Genomic DNA, 13921 nt, shown 5'->3' on the forward strand with positions numbered 1-13921 from the left:
CCTATAAGAATCTCAGGACCTAAGTATCATCAAAACAGACTTTTCTTAGAAGAAATCTAAAACCACCACTAGAGACGACTCTCCAGTAACTTAACTTTTTGCTCAGACAAAAACTCAATCTCTTTAAAGGAAGGAAACAATCCAGAATCTACTCAGGGCATCATCCATAAATTCAAATACACAATATAATAAAAAATTACTAGACACACATCAAGTACATTCTAAATCCCCTTGCTTGCTTTGATCTGACCTGCTCTAAACTGTGACCATTCTTGCTCTGCTGATTATAAGAGAGAACAATGGCCTTTTTAAGATATCTTCCTTGTCACCCTAGCTAGTATGGCTCAGTGGATTGAGTGCTGGCCTGAAAACTAAAGGGTCACAGGTTCAATTCCCTGTTTGGGTACATGCCTGAGTTGCAGGCCAGGTCCCCAGTGGTGGGTACATGAGAAGCAACCACACGTTGATGTTTCTCTCCCTCTCTTTCTCCTTCCCCTCTCTCTAAAAATAAATAAATAAAATCTTTAAAAATATGTCTTCCTTGTCATCAGTTTCTACTCTTGGTCCATCATGTAAATGGAGACCAAAGCACATTGTGGAAGCACAGGTGTTCAGTCTGCCTCATTTAAAACTATAATGTGCCATCACTACATCCCAGTGATGGGCCAAGAAAATGAACAGAAATGGATATAATGGAATTACTTTTTGTTTTAGATTACTTACACTCTTCTCTTAATTTTTATTCATATTCAATGATAGGTGTTTCCCAACAGATGTATTCATGATATTTGGAATCTAAACATTTGATGCACAAACAGCCATCCAACCAAAAGACCTTCAGCTTAAATTTACCCTTAAAAGAGTGGCAAGTGTAATTAGAAGATTCTTTGAGTGCTTTAACCCCAAATCATAAGTTAATGGTAAAAAGGGAAAATGATTTCCTATGGATAATATCTTCATTTTTCCCTTATGGAGAGGTGAGAGCCTGCCAAGTACTAAAGTTTTGTCACCTGAATTACCAATAATTTGCCTATTTTTATAGCTCTTCCTACAAGTATCTGTGAGTTTTCTTCAATATTTAATCATTATAGATCAAATTTTAAGCTAATTTTTTATAAATGGATAAACACCTAGTACATCTGCTTGACTATATTTGGTACTTTCAGTAAATCATACAGAAATAGTTTTAATCTCCCCCTTTCTTTTTTTAATGGATTATACTCTAAAAAAGGTACATATCTAAGAAATTATGGTAGTAATTGCTCTTACCAAGCACAAGGAATTCCAGTTATTCTTTTATTTTAGAACTTTGTCAGGAAAGCCTTAGTGCAGGGACATGAGAAGGCCCCATTCCCATTCCTATAACTATGGCTGAAATTGTTAATGGATCATGATGCTCTACCACACTGAGCCCCATCCAAGACTCAGCCTAACAGTCAGTCATTACAAGTCAGCTGATAAACATATGAAATGAAATCTATTTTCTATCCCTGAAATTGATAACCATGGAGAAATTGATCTCCATGACATGGAGAAAGGGAAAGAATAGATTATAAAAGAGGTAGCAGAAGGAAAACTTTAACTGTGCTTCTCATTAAATCCTTCTATTATTATCTTTCCATTTATAGACAAATACTACAGTTTACTTCCAGCTCTGAAATTTGATGAGCTAACATTTTTAAAAAATCACTAATTTTGAAGCCTCCAGTCTTTTTCCATGCACACTTTTACCTTCTCTAAAGTAAAAGCATAAAGAACTAAATTTTTAATGTGTATTCCTGTGGGGAATTACTACAATCACAACAAACTATTTTAATTGCATTTATCCTAAGAAAGTTTTTTATGTAGCTTCATCCTCTCCAAGGGTGCTGAGGAGGAATAAGCATTCCTTCTTACCATGAGTCTCCTATTAAGAAGCTATTTAGTGGGTTTCTGCACATATCAGCTTGGTTTGAATTTCTCTGAATCAATAAGCAAACTTGAGAGCATAAAAGATGTAGCACCAGAGTCAGACCCCAGTTCATCCATCTAAACATTCTGTCTCTGATGTTGGCACCAAGGGACATTTTGAGGACCAGAGCGGTGCAAGAATGGCATAAATTTCTGAATACCACAGGGCTATTTACCATAAATATTTTATTTCCTTTAATGAAAATTCATTATTGACACAGCCTTGGTATTCCCACATGAGCAACAAATGCAAGTTGTAGGCTCTGCAAATGGGCCCCCTTCTATCTACTACCATATTGTGGCCTGAAACCACTACATTACTCACTGTATTTTCTACAGTAGCTAGTGGCTCAGAGCCATGAGCAGCATTGATGCCATAGCTTTTTACTATTGATAAAGAAATATGTTTCTAGTTCATCAAATTACATTTCAGTACCCTGCCAGGCCAAAAGTCTACAAAACTAATGATCGAGATTCTTTAGTTGCAAAGAATGTCCATTCCCTTCCAAGAGAAAAGCTTGAGGGATGATTATTTAAAGTCTTCTGCCAATATCAAAATGACAAAAAGAACCCTGAAATGGAAATCAAGGAACTTCTCCTGGGTGTTGGATTAACTTCAGCACCATGAGAAACAGGCATAGACAGTCTACCATCTTGCATTCAGCAGTGAAGTAGTTCTATGCTTCTATTGACAATGCAGGATGCATCATTTCTCTATAAATGCATGGATATGAGGCCATTGAGGACTGTTGACATTATTGGGGGGAAATTCACCTATGAATGAGGGGTTTTTTGCTAGAAAATTTAACCTTTGTTGAGATGGAGGGGGTGCAAAAGTGTGAAATTCCTAGCTCTCCTTGTCTAACTATGGGTTTGTCAGAAGTAGACTCTGAGGCAAACTCAAGTACAAGTTTATCTGGGAGATGATCCACATAGAGGAGTCCAGAATTGAGACAAGTAAGGGAAAGCTGCCAGTCAAAGGAGTGTTATGAAGTCATTTGTCCCCATGCATAACTAGAGCTTAATCCTGTGAAGAATTAGAACAAACAATATAGGACACATCTCTGCATTATGTTATGCAAGTGCAGAAGGAACTGAGGTTGACGGCTTCTTCTGAGGGAAAGAGTAGTATTAACTGTTCAGAGTATCCAGCCTTAAGTATCTGGGCAGAGTGCCCTTTCTCAGCTTTGGAGAAAGCCTTCAGACAAACAGGTACAAGTGCTGACAGTTGCTTAGATAATGAAGGTGGTAGGACCCTGGGATTGTGGGCAGGGCATTGATGATCTGGAGAACACCTCATGTCCACATTTCTCCCTCTCCATTGTTTAATAAAGTGAAAGGGGCTAGCATTTGATAATTAGTTACCTGATTCTAGGCATTATATATTTCACAAGTATCATAGTTAATCTTCTTAACCATGTAAACTAGTATTGTGTTTATTTTCCCATTTTGCACTAGTATTATTTTTATTCTCATGTTTTTTTTTAATTTTAATTGTTGTTCAAGTACAGTTTTCTGCCTTTTACTCCCATCCTACTCCTGCCCCCAGTGCTCCCCACCTCCCTCCTGTTTCCACCCATGCCCCTTGTTTTTGTCCATGTGTCTTTTATACTTGTTCCTGCAAACCCTTCCTCTTTTCCTTTGAAATTCCCTCCCCTCTCCCATCCGGTCACTGTCAGCCTGTTATCTATTTCAGTGTCTTTGATTATATTTTGCGTGTTTGTTTGTTTTGTTGATTAGGTTTCTGTTAAAGGTGAGACAACGTGGTATTTGTCTTTCACTGCCTGGCTTATTTCACTAAGCACAATGCTTTCCAGTTGCATCCATGCTGTCCCAAATAATAGGCGCTCCTTCTTTCTTTCTGCTGCATAGAATTCTATTGTGTAAATGTACCATAGTGTTTTGATCTACTCATTTACTGATGGGTACCTAGGTTGCTTCCAGCTCTTGGCTATTGTAAATTGTGCTGCTATGAACATTGGGGTGCATAGGTTCTTTTGGATTGATGTTTCAGGGTTCTTAGGGGATAATCCTAGTAGTGGAATTGCTGGGTCAAAAGGCAGATCCATTTTTAGTTTTCTTAGAAAATCCCATACTGTTTTCCATAGTGATTGTACCAGTCTGCAATCCCACCAACAGTGAACTAAGGACCCCTTTTCCCCACAACCTCTCCAACATTTGTTGTTTGTTGCTTCGTTTATGATGGCCATCCTGACTGGTGTAAAGTGGTATCTCATTGTGGTTTTAATTTGCATCTCTCTGATAGCTAGTGATATTGAGCATCTTTTCATGTGTCTCTGAATTCTCTGTATGTTCTCCTTGGAGAAGTGTCTGTTCAAGTCCTTTGCCCACTTTTTAATTGGGTTGCTTGTCCTCTTAGAGTGGAGTCATGTGAGTTCTTTATATAATTTGGAGATTAAACCCTTGTCTGAAGTATCATTGGCAAATATGTTTTCCCATACAGTTGGTTGTCTTGTTAATTTAATATTGTTTTGTTACCTGTGCAGAAGCTTTTTATGTTTTTATCCTCATATTTTACACATCAAGACTGAAAGAGGTTAAGGAATTTCCCCCAAGGCCACAGAACTCAGGAGTGATGAAGGAGGACTTCAAATTTAGGTCTTCAGATGCTTAGAAAACCCTGGATATCTGTTGTAAGGAAATGTCACCACATAAGTAATTGGCTGAAGAAAACTTTCTCAGCAAATTTGACTGGTAATATCTTTTTGATTGACAGTTTGATGAGCCCTGTCTTGAGGCTAATGGTTATCATGACCTGTGGTTACATCATCCTTCATAAAAATGCTATTCATTGGTCAGGATGGCTATCATAAACAAAGCAACAAACAACAAATGTTGGAGAGGTTGTGGAGAAAAGGAGACCTTAGTTCACTGTTGGTGGGATTGTAGACTGGTACAACCATTATGGAAAACAGTATGGGATTTTCTCAGAAAGATAAAAATCAACCTGCCTTTTGACCCAGCAATTCCACTGCTAGGATTATATCCTAAGAACCCTAAAACATCAATTTCAAAGAACCTATGCACCCCAATGTTCATAGCAGCACAATTTACAATAGCCAAGAGTTGGAAGCAACCCAGGTGCCCATCAGTAAATGAATGGATCAAAAAATTGTGGTACATATACACAATGGAATTCTATGCAGCAGAGAGAAAGAAGGAGCTACTACCCTTTGCAACAATATGGATGGAACTAGAAAGCATTATGCTGAGTGAAATAGGCCGGGCAATGAAGGACAAATACCATATGATCTCACTTTAACAGGAAGCTAAACAACAAAACAATCAAGCAAGCAGAATAAAAACAAAGACACTGAAATGGAGAACAAGGGGACAGGGACCAGAGGGAAGAGGGAATGGAATTTAAGGGGGAAAAAGGGGAGGGACTTGGAGGAAGAAATAGGAAGGACACAGGGACGAGAACTAAGGGGGGTGGAAATGGGAGGGAGGTGAGGAGCACAGGGCGGGGGGGGCTGGAATGGGAGAAATAGACAAAAAACTGTACTTGAAAAATAACTAAATAAAATTTTAAAAAAAAAGAAAAAAATGCTATTCATGATTTTGTTTCCATGCACACATCATAGCACTGAATCTAGAACTTTGTTCTGGCTTGTTTTCACTTAGCTCAATACTCTCCATGTCCATACATGCTGTCACAAAAGTAAGATTTACTTCTTTTTTATGGCTGAGTAGTACTCATTGTTAAATGTACAACAGCTTTTTAATCCACTCATCTACTGATGGACACTTGAACTGCTTCCAACTCTTAGCTACTGTAAATGAAACCACAATTAATATAGAGGTGCATGCATTTTTTCAAAACAGTGTTTCAGGATTCTTTGGATATACAATTTATATTCCCAGAGGTAGAATCTCTGGGTCATAAGGCAGTTCCATTTTTAATTTTTTGAGGAAACTCCATACTGTTTTCTGCAGTGGCTGCATAAGTCTGCATTTCTACCAACAGTGCAGGAACGTTCCTTTTTCTCCACATCCTCGCCGGCGCTTGTTGTTTGTTGATTTATTGGTGATAGCCATTATGGCAAGTATGAGGTAATATCTCATTGTGGTTTTAATTTGCATTTCTCTGATGATTAGTGACATTGAACATTTTTTCATGTGTCTATTGGCCATCTGTATGTCTTCTTTGGAGAAGTGTCTAGTTAGATCCTTTGCCCATTTCTTTTTTAAGATTTTATTTATTTATATTTAGAGGGGAAGTGAAGGAGAGAGGGATGGAAACATCAATGTATGGTTGCCTCTCATGTGTTCCCTCCTGGGAACTGGCCTGCAACCCTGGCATGTGACCTGACTGGGAATCGAACCTCAATCCTCTGGTTCACAGGTCGATGCTCAATCCACTGAGCTACACCAGCCAGGGCTTCTTTGCCCATTTCTTAATTGTACTGTTTAGTTTTGGATGTTGAGTTGTATAAGTTCCTCATAAATTTTGAATATTAAGCCCTTATCAGATGTATGGGTGAATGTGTCTTCCCATTCAGTGGGTTGTCTTTTCATTTTTGTCAATGGTTTCTTTTGCCATACAATATTTTTTAATTTGATATACTCCCATTTGTTTATTTTTTCTTTTTTTAATATTTTATTTATTTATTTTCAGAGAGAGGGGATGGGAAGGAGAAAGAGTGGGAAAGAAACATCAATGTGTGGTTGCCTCTCATGTGTCCCCCACTGGGAACCTGGCCTGCAACCCAGGCATGTGCCCTGACTGGGAATCGAACCAGCGACTCTTTGCTTCACAGGCCCACGCTCAGTCCACTGAGCTACACCAGCCAGAGCTGTTTATTTTTTCTTTTGTTTCCTTTCCTGAGGTGATATATAAAGAAATATTGCAATGAGAAATGTCCAAGATTTTGCTGCCTATGTTTTTGCTAGGAATTTTATGGTTTTGAATCTAACATTTAAGTCTTTAACCTGTTTTTGGTTTATTCTTGTTTCTTTTGTAAGGAGATGGTCTGTTTTTGTTTTTTTGCATGTATCTGTCCAATTTTTCAAACCCTATTTATTGAATAGACTATCTTCATTTATATGTGGAATCTAATGAACAAAATAAAGTAACAAAGTGGAGACAGACTTATGGATATAGAGAACAGACTGACAGCTGTGGGAGGGGGAGAGAGTTGGGGGCTGGGGGAGAAGGATGAAGGGATTAAGCAAAGAAAAAAAAAGAAATACTCCTGAATATAGACAACACTATGGTGGTTCCCAGAGGGAAGGGGTGGGGAAGGAGATAGATGAGGGTAAATGGATAAATGGTGATAGAAGGAGACTTGACTTGGGGTAGTTAACATACAACACTATACACAGATGATGTATTATAGAATTGTATACCTGAAACCATATAATTTTATTAACCAATGTCACCCCAATAAATTCAATCAAAAATAAAAATTAAATAAATAAACAAATGGCAAGGGGGAAAGGTCAATTTGCCTTTTACTATACAGGAATCAACATGCTAGACAGTTAACTCCAGTTATGATCTCAGCTTCTCCACTAATGTCTCTATGAGCATGGGCTGGTCATTTCCTTCCTTTGGGCCTTGATTTACTTATCTGTACATTTGGAATAATGTTCTCTGTCATGTAGAAGCTATGAAAAAGTGATAAATATATATTTGCAGTACTTGATATAGATGAGTTTCATATTTAAAGTTATGATACTTAAATTGTTGGGATGATCTCAAAGAGAGTTGAGGGTTCCCTCGCCTTAAGCCTAAACTTCCATCCACTCAACTGTAACTGTCAGTGATCAGGACTGTGTATTCTTGTTCTTTCTGTAACTAGGACTAAGCATGGTACCCAGCACATAGCATGGGCTGAAGAAATGGGTATTTTTTGTGCACATGATTGACTTGTTAATAAGTTTTCCAGTGTTAAGACACAATCCTGGAAATGAGACAACCTCCCAGAGGCTGCAGTTCCCCAGGCTGCCTTGCACCCTCCCATTGCCAGACACTTTCCCTCTTGTACTTGTACGGCTTGGAAGACCTCCATGAGCATAAAAGGAAGGCACTGAAGTGTCTTTGAAACTTTTCCAGAGACTAAATATTTAGAGAATTAAGTTGTGACTATATTCATTTTCAAACAGATTCTTTTGCAGATAATGTTCAGGATTCTTCAGTTATGACAGATTTGTATATCTGATCCACAGACACTCATTAAGTGACTGTTTCATGCTGGGCACTTAACTAGGCACTGAGGATACAAAAGAGATTAAATTTTCTCCAACCCTGACCACTGGTCTAATGGATAAGACAGAAGAAACCAAAAATTTCTGCAAAGCAAGGCCTCATGTGCAAAATGCTGCTGCAATGCCAAGAACCATATTAGTTATTGCATTACTCAGGGTGGGCTTGCCTATGCTTAGTAACAGACAGTCTGCCAATTACAGTGGCTAAGAAGAATAAAAAGTTTTTTTTTACTTATGCTGCATGTACAAACTGTATGAATCAGTGGGGTGGGATTCTGATATCAGTCACTCAGAAATCCAGGCTGATGAAAGATTCATCTCAACACGTTTCCATGAATGCTTAAACAAGAAAATGCAAGGCAGTGAATCAGACACTACTTTTTAAAGCCTGCCCAGAAATATGACACATGTTTGGTTCACATTCTATTAATCAAAACAGGTTGTCTGGCCCCACCTGGCCTTGAAGGGGACTCACAGGCATACCCCTTCCAGGTCTCTGGAACAAGGAGAAGGGGTATTTGTGAATTGCCCTAATGATTACTGAAGGTGCAATCCAACTGTTGCAGAGTTTACTGGAGTGTCTCTCCCAGTGTCATTTCTCAGCCAATAATTCTGTATTTATGCAAAAAAAAAAAATCCTGGGAAAAAGACCCTCTGAGTTCATTCACATTTGTACTCACTTGGTATTTATCATTCTCTTTCACGGACCCTGGCCTGGTGGGCACTGGCCATAGACAGAAAAATGGCAGTTTCTGTCCTATTGGAACTCTTAGTACAGTTGAATCAAAGGCACACACAGACAACAAATGACTGCAGTTTGGATAGACTACCCTTTGTCAAGTACTCACACACTACAAGAGGGCCACAAAAGGAGTCAGGATGACTCCATGGGAGGCTAGTATCCCACCTGGCTGACGAAGTTTTCTCAAAATTCATGCCAGGGGAAGAAGGAGCAGCAGGCTTAATGGAGGGAGCATCAGGACAATTGAAGTATGTAACACAGAACTGGGAAATCACCCATTGCTGTAGGGGAGGACCTGGGCACTGTCAGTACTCTAGATTCTTGAGACAATTCTCAAGAGGCCAGTCAATCAAGTTCACTAAAGGTTTTGGAATGAAAGTGTCCCTTGGCTCATATTCCTTCTGCTCAGACGTACTATAACAGTTGGGCTTCAGGAAATGTTGATCTTCATCTCGGGCTGCTCCATTTGATCACTATGCAATTAGTATGTCTAAAGATGCCATGAATGTTCCTGCTGCAGGGTTTTGTTTTGTTTGTTTGTTTTTCAAACAAAGCAGAAAATACTGTTCATCTCCAGCACACCTCCATTTAGATTCATCAAATTCAGCCTCGGGAAAGCAGGCAGGAGAGAAGAGCATGGCCGCTGATTGCTATTGCCTTGGTAAGGGGAATCCACTGGGTTCAGTCACAGTGGTTTCCATGGTAACAGCACTGCTTGTCTCTGCTGGCCCCCTGGGGGTGAGATATACTGAAAGGAAAACTGAGAGGAAGAAAGAGAGGAGCAGATAAAGACTTGGAGGATTCTAAAGATATTCAGGGACCCTCAGCCAAATGAGTAGCAGTTCCCAGTATGCCATGTGGTCCATGTGGTCCCAACAGCATGATTACAGGAAACACTTACCTCTAGGTCATGCAGCTTCCTTGTACCAAACATCATCCTGAAGAAACAGACACCAATGCAAGGCAGTCAGGAATTGGTGAGAGGTGGATTTCATCCCCAAGGCCAGCAGGGAATGTCTTTGACCTCATGCCAGACCAACATCCCATCATTGTTATAATTATGATGAATAGTGATGTGTAACCTAGGAAGCATGGCTGGAGCTATTTCAGACACAGTCTGCACTCTTCCTAGCATGTATGGCATCTACACATTCATCCTACAGGTAAAGGAAATGGGTTCAGAAAGGGGAAAGAATAGACTATGAGAAGTGCTGGTGGGATCTGACCCCTGGCCTGATTGCCCTTGTGCAAAATCCAATCAACAATCCATGGAATGAATATATTAACCTCTCAAAGTTGGGCAAGCATCCTTGCCCTCACCATAACTAGGAAATGCCCTTGATTCATTTGGATTTGGATGTGAGGAAGTTTACCCAGGTGGAGGGCAGCTTGGATGGTATCAGCACCATCCTCAGCCTGTGGGAAGCACTGGAAGCCCCATCGTGATTTAAAGATGAGGAAACTGAGGCCAGAAAGTGCTGAGCAGAGCCTCCCAGTTCAGCAAGCCACCCTGTCTCCTCCACACACTCTTGACTTCCACATCTGTGGTTATTCTGAAAATACCATTTCCCAGACATGTTGGTGGCACCAGAGTCAGAATCAGCCAGGCAGGGAGCTTGCTTGGTCTTGGGGAAGCAAGCTCAGCTGCTCCAGGAAGCTCTGTTCTTGAACCATCAGGCCACCTAGGCAAAACTGACCTCTATCCCCAGTCAGTGCCCAGGGTCTGCTCCCTTCAGAGTTTTTCATCCAGTTGACACTATATGTCTACTCTGTACATTAACAGTTCTCTGTGCTCCTAGGAGCAGTAAAGTGGAACCTTGGGCCATTTTTCAGATGGCCAGTAGGCAAAGGAGGCCCTAAGAGATGAAAATACACACCACCAAATGCCATTCCATGTGAGTGCTGGCATCAAGCCCCACATTTCCAGATGCCCAATTGCAGAGCATTTCCTGAAAACCCCAGGCTGACCCCTTTCTAAGGAAAATTAAGTACAATCATACCAACTGCTTTAGAACTGCAACAGAGAAACACTTTGTGAAATAAGAATGTATGCATTGATAGGCTGTGTGTATAGTGCATAAGTAAGGGCTAATGGGATCAGTAGTAGGCATTAGGGGCCTCCCCCAAATGAAGCTGCTATCCAGTGGGTCTCCAGTGAGGGCTGTCCCTGAGTCACATTTTGTATGGCCAGCACCATATGATAATGTCCTTTACAAATAAGCCAAAGAAGTTTCTAAGATGGTAGAATCAGTGCTTAATACAATAATACATTACAATGTAGCTAAATATGGTATAAATCTTAACCTTCAGGCCCTGCTATGCTAGGTTCAGAATGAAAGTTCCAACAGCAGTTCATCCAGGCCTTTTAGCCCAGGCACAGGGCCTCCCTTCTGCCACCTCCACCCCATGCCCACTACTGTGCTGACACCAATTATACATGAGCAAGTTATAGTCCTCTCATTGCTACTCATAAAGACATCCTGCACCTCCTCTCTCCCAGTTCCCACACAAGGGAGGCTTGGAAGATTGATCACAGGGATGGGGGATGCAGCCTACAGCAGACACCGGGTATTGCCTTGCCAGACACACAGATAGTTTCCTGAGACACATATGACTCTGTCCAAGGCCTTCTCTGGTCCCAGGAACTCACTTGACTTGGCCAGTGTGTAGTTTCACATATTTCTTCACTAACACTTTAAGTCACCAGTGGCGATTTGCAAATCATCCTAATGTTGAAGTGATGAGGGAATATAGTAGTATGTGTAATGGATCATGAAAATATCTACTGGGGGCAGAGTCCTATCTGCTTCTAATACTGTAGCTTATTGCCTACCTTCTAATCTGAAGGAGACACTAAATTCCAGTTAGAGATTTGTGAGTATAAAGGTGTAATTTTTTCTCATCCGAGTTCTTGGACCCTACATTAAAACAATGATGGCAATGTTGTCCCAGACCCCAGCATAGAAAATGCTGTCATCTGTACTGAGCTAGGTTTCTCTCTCTGTTCTTTAGCTCTGCATGAGTTCCCCAATGACATCTTCACTAATGAGGACCGAAGACAGGGAGCGGTGATTCTCCATGTGCTATGTGTAAGTACCTCTTTTGTGGCTCTGCTAGAGGATCTGGAGGGAAGGCTGGGCTGGTGGGTGGGCAATGTGGTATCCAGAGAGGCACCTTCCCTCCCTCCTGTTCATATACCTGGTGCCAGGGTCCTGTGAGCCCTGTGGGTGGCAGTCTCTCAGTGTAGCCTTTTTCAGAGGTCATAGGTTCATTGGTGGCAGGTATTTGTATGTATTCTACACTTGACATCAGTGCCCAAAGCCTGGGCTCCAAGGTCAAGCAGATTTGCTTCCTGCTATGAAGTTTCCTCTTTCTCACTGCTCAAATGTTATCCTCAAGGGGAACCCTTTCCTAACCAGTCTTTGTAAAATGCCACTTTCTTCCCCTTACCTGACTTCATTTTTCTTTGTGTCACTGATCAATACCTCACATATTATTATATAATTATTTGTTTACTGTCAGCCCCACTCACATGTAAGCCACAGGAGAACAGGGACTTTGTTTTATATATGGCTTAATTTCCCAACATGTTCCTGGCATGTGACAGGGTCAGAGTATTTGTCAAATTAGTGGATTAAGTAAAATGACAACTAGTATGGTGTCTGGCACATAGTAAGTGATCAATAAAAGTTTGTTCTGGCTCTGAATATCCACCACTGCCCTAGCACTTCCTCTGAAAACCCAGTGGATTGAATACCTTTGATTTTCCTTGCCCCATGTGGAGAGTTTGGGGGAGCATATGTGTGTGAAGATGTACCTAAGGTGTGGCTGCAGAACCAGGAACACCCAGGGCAGATTCTGGACTAGGTACATCACGGTGCTTTCATCTCCATTCACCCTCCCTCAGAATGTTCTTAATTCCATTCTGGCTATTTATTGCTGTGGGAAAAAGTCTCCAAATTTAGTGGTCTACCCAATAACTACTTTTATGCTGCTTATGGGTTCTGTGGGTCAATAGTTCAGAAGAGGCACTGAGGGAATGCTGTACCACAGGATCCAGGCTTGGATGGATCAGTTCAGATGGCTGGCAGTGACTGGATAGCTGGGGCTAGAGCCACAGGTGCTGGAGGATCTCCTCCAAAAGGGCTTTCCACACTCATGTGTATTGTCCAGGCTGAAGTGCCACAGGTCTGGCTAGGCTAAGCTGGTTGTCCAGGCTGCCTCCACGTGGCCCCTCTAGCACAGTTCCACATGAAAGCTCAGGGCTCAGAGAGGGAGGGTTACGGTAAATGAGGAGGAAGCCTTATGAACTTTAATGCTCAGATCTCTGAAGCGACAGGCATGTTTTCCACCAGACTCTATTGCAGTCACAAGCCCACCATGACTCAAGGGGAGGGGACAGTGAAGTTTTTTCAATCCATACCTGGAAAAGTTAGCAGACACCCGCTGGACTCTGGAGTCTGACCAGTCATGGCTTGGAGCCCAGTTCTGCCGTCCTCATTTTGTGTGTGGCTTCTAATATGATATGTATGTAACTTCTCTGGGCCCAGAAGCTGCTCTGAGCCTGATTCCCCTCATGGTGAAAGCAATCAACCGTTCCTAGTCTTTCTTCACTTACCCCAACCTCCCAAGAACCACACCCCCTTGGGAAAAAAGGCATGAGAAGTCCCTTTTAAACAAAGATATTCTCTGAAAATATCACGTGATAAAGTACACTCTCTGCAGTCTCCCCACCCTTCAGGAAAGCACATGCACAGAGCAATTTATATGGATGCCAGCTGCCACCTTCGGCACCAAGGAGGCTCCCCTGTTGAGAGGCTGAGGAGACCTAGGCACTGAACTGGATCCAGAATTCCCTGGTAGCCATTAGCACCCTGATGCCCCGACATCTGAGAGATGAGATTTCTACTCTCAGCACAAACAGTGCTAGCTTCTGTCTATCCAAGGTCATGTGGTCGCCTGTGGCTGGCAGACCATTTCTCCCACATCCCCTCTCAC

General features: G+C 41.4%; 1 protein-coding gene across 1 annotated transcript in view; it reads left to right on the forward strand.

The window, feature by feature from the left end:
• The window catches only part of SLC24A3 (solute carrier family 24 member 3), a 606708-nt gene that overhangs the window by 336812 nt on the left and 255975 nt on the right, over positions 1 to 13921 (forward strand). The window contains exon 3 of the mRNA XM_053670958.1: positions 11936 to 12012. Coding sequence (XP_053526933.1) covers positions 11936 to 12012 — 77 coding nt within the window. The remainder of the gene's footprint in view (positions 1 to 11935; positions 12013 to 13921) is intronic.

The sequence above is a fragment of the Artibeus jamaicensis genome, unplaced genomic scaffold (assembly GCF_021234435.1).
Source record: "Artibeus jamaicensis isolate MK-2021 breed Jamaican fruit bat unplaced genomic scaffold, CSHL_Jam_final contig_65, whole genome shotgun sequence".
NCBI lineage: Eukaryota > Metazoa > Chordata > Mammalia > Chiroptera > Phyllostomidae > Artibeus > Artibeus jamaicensis.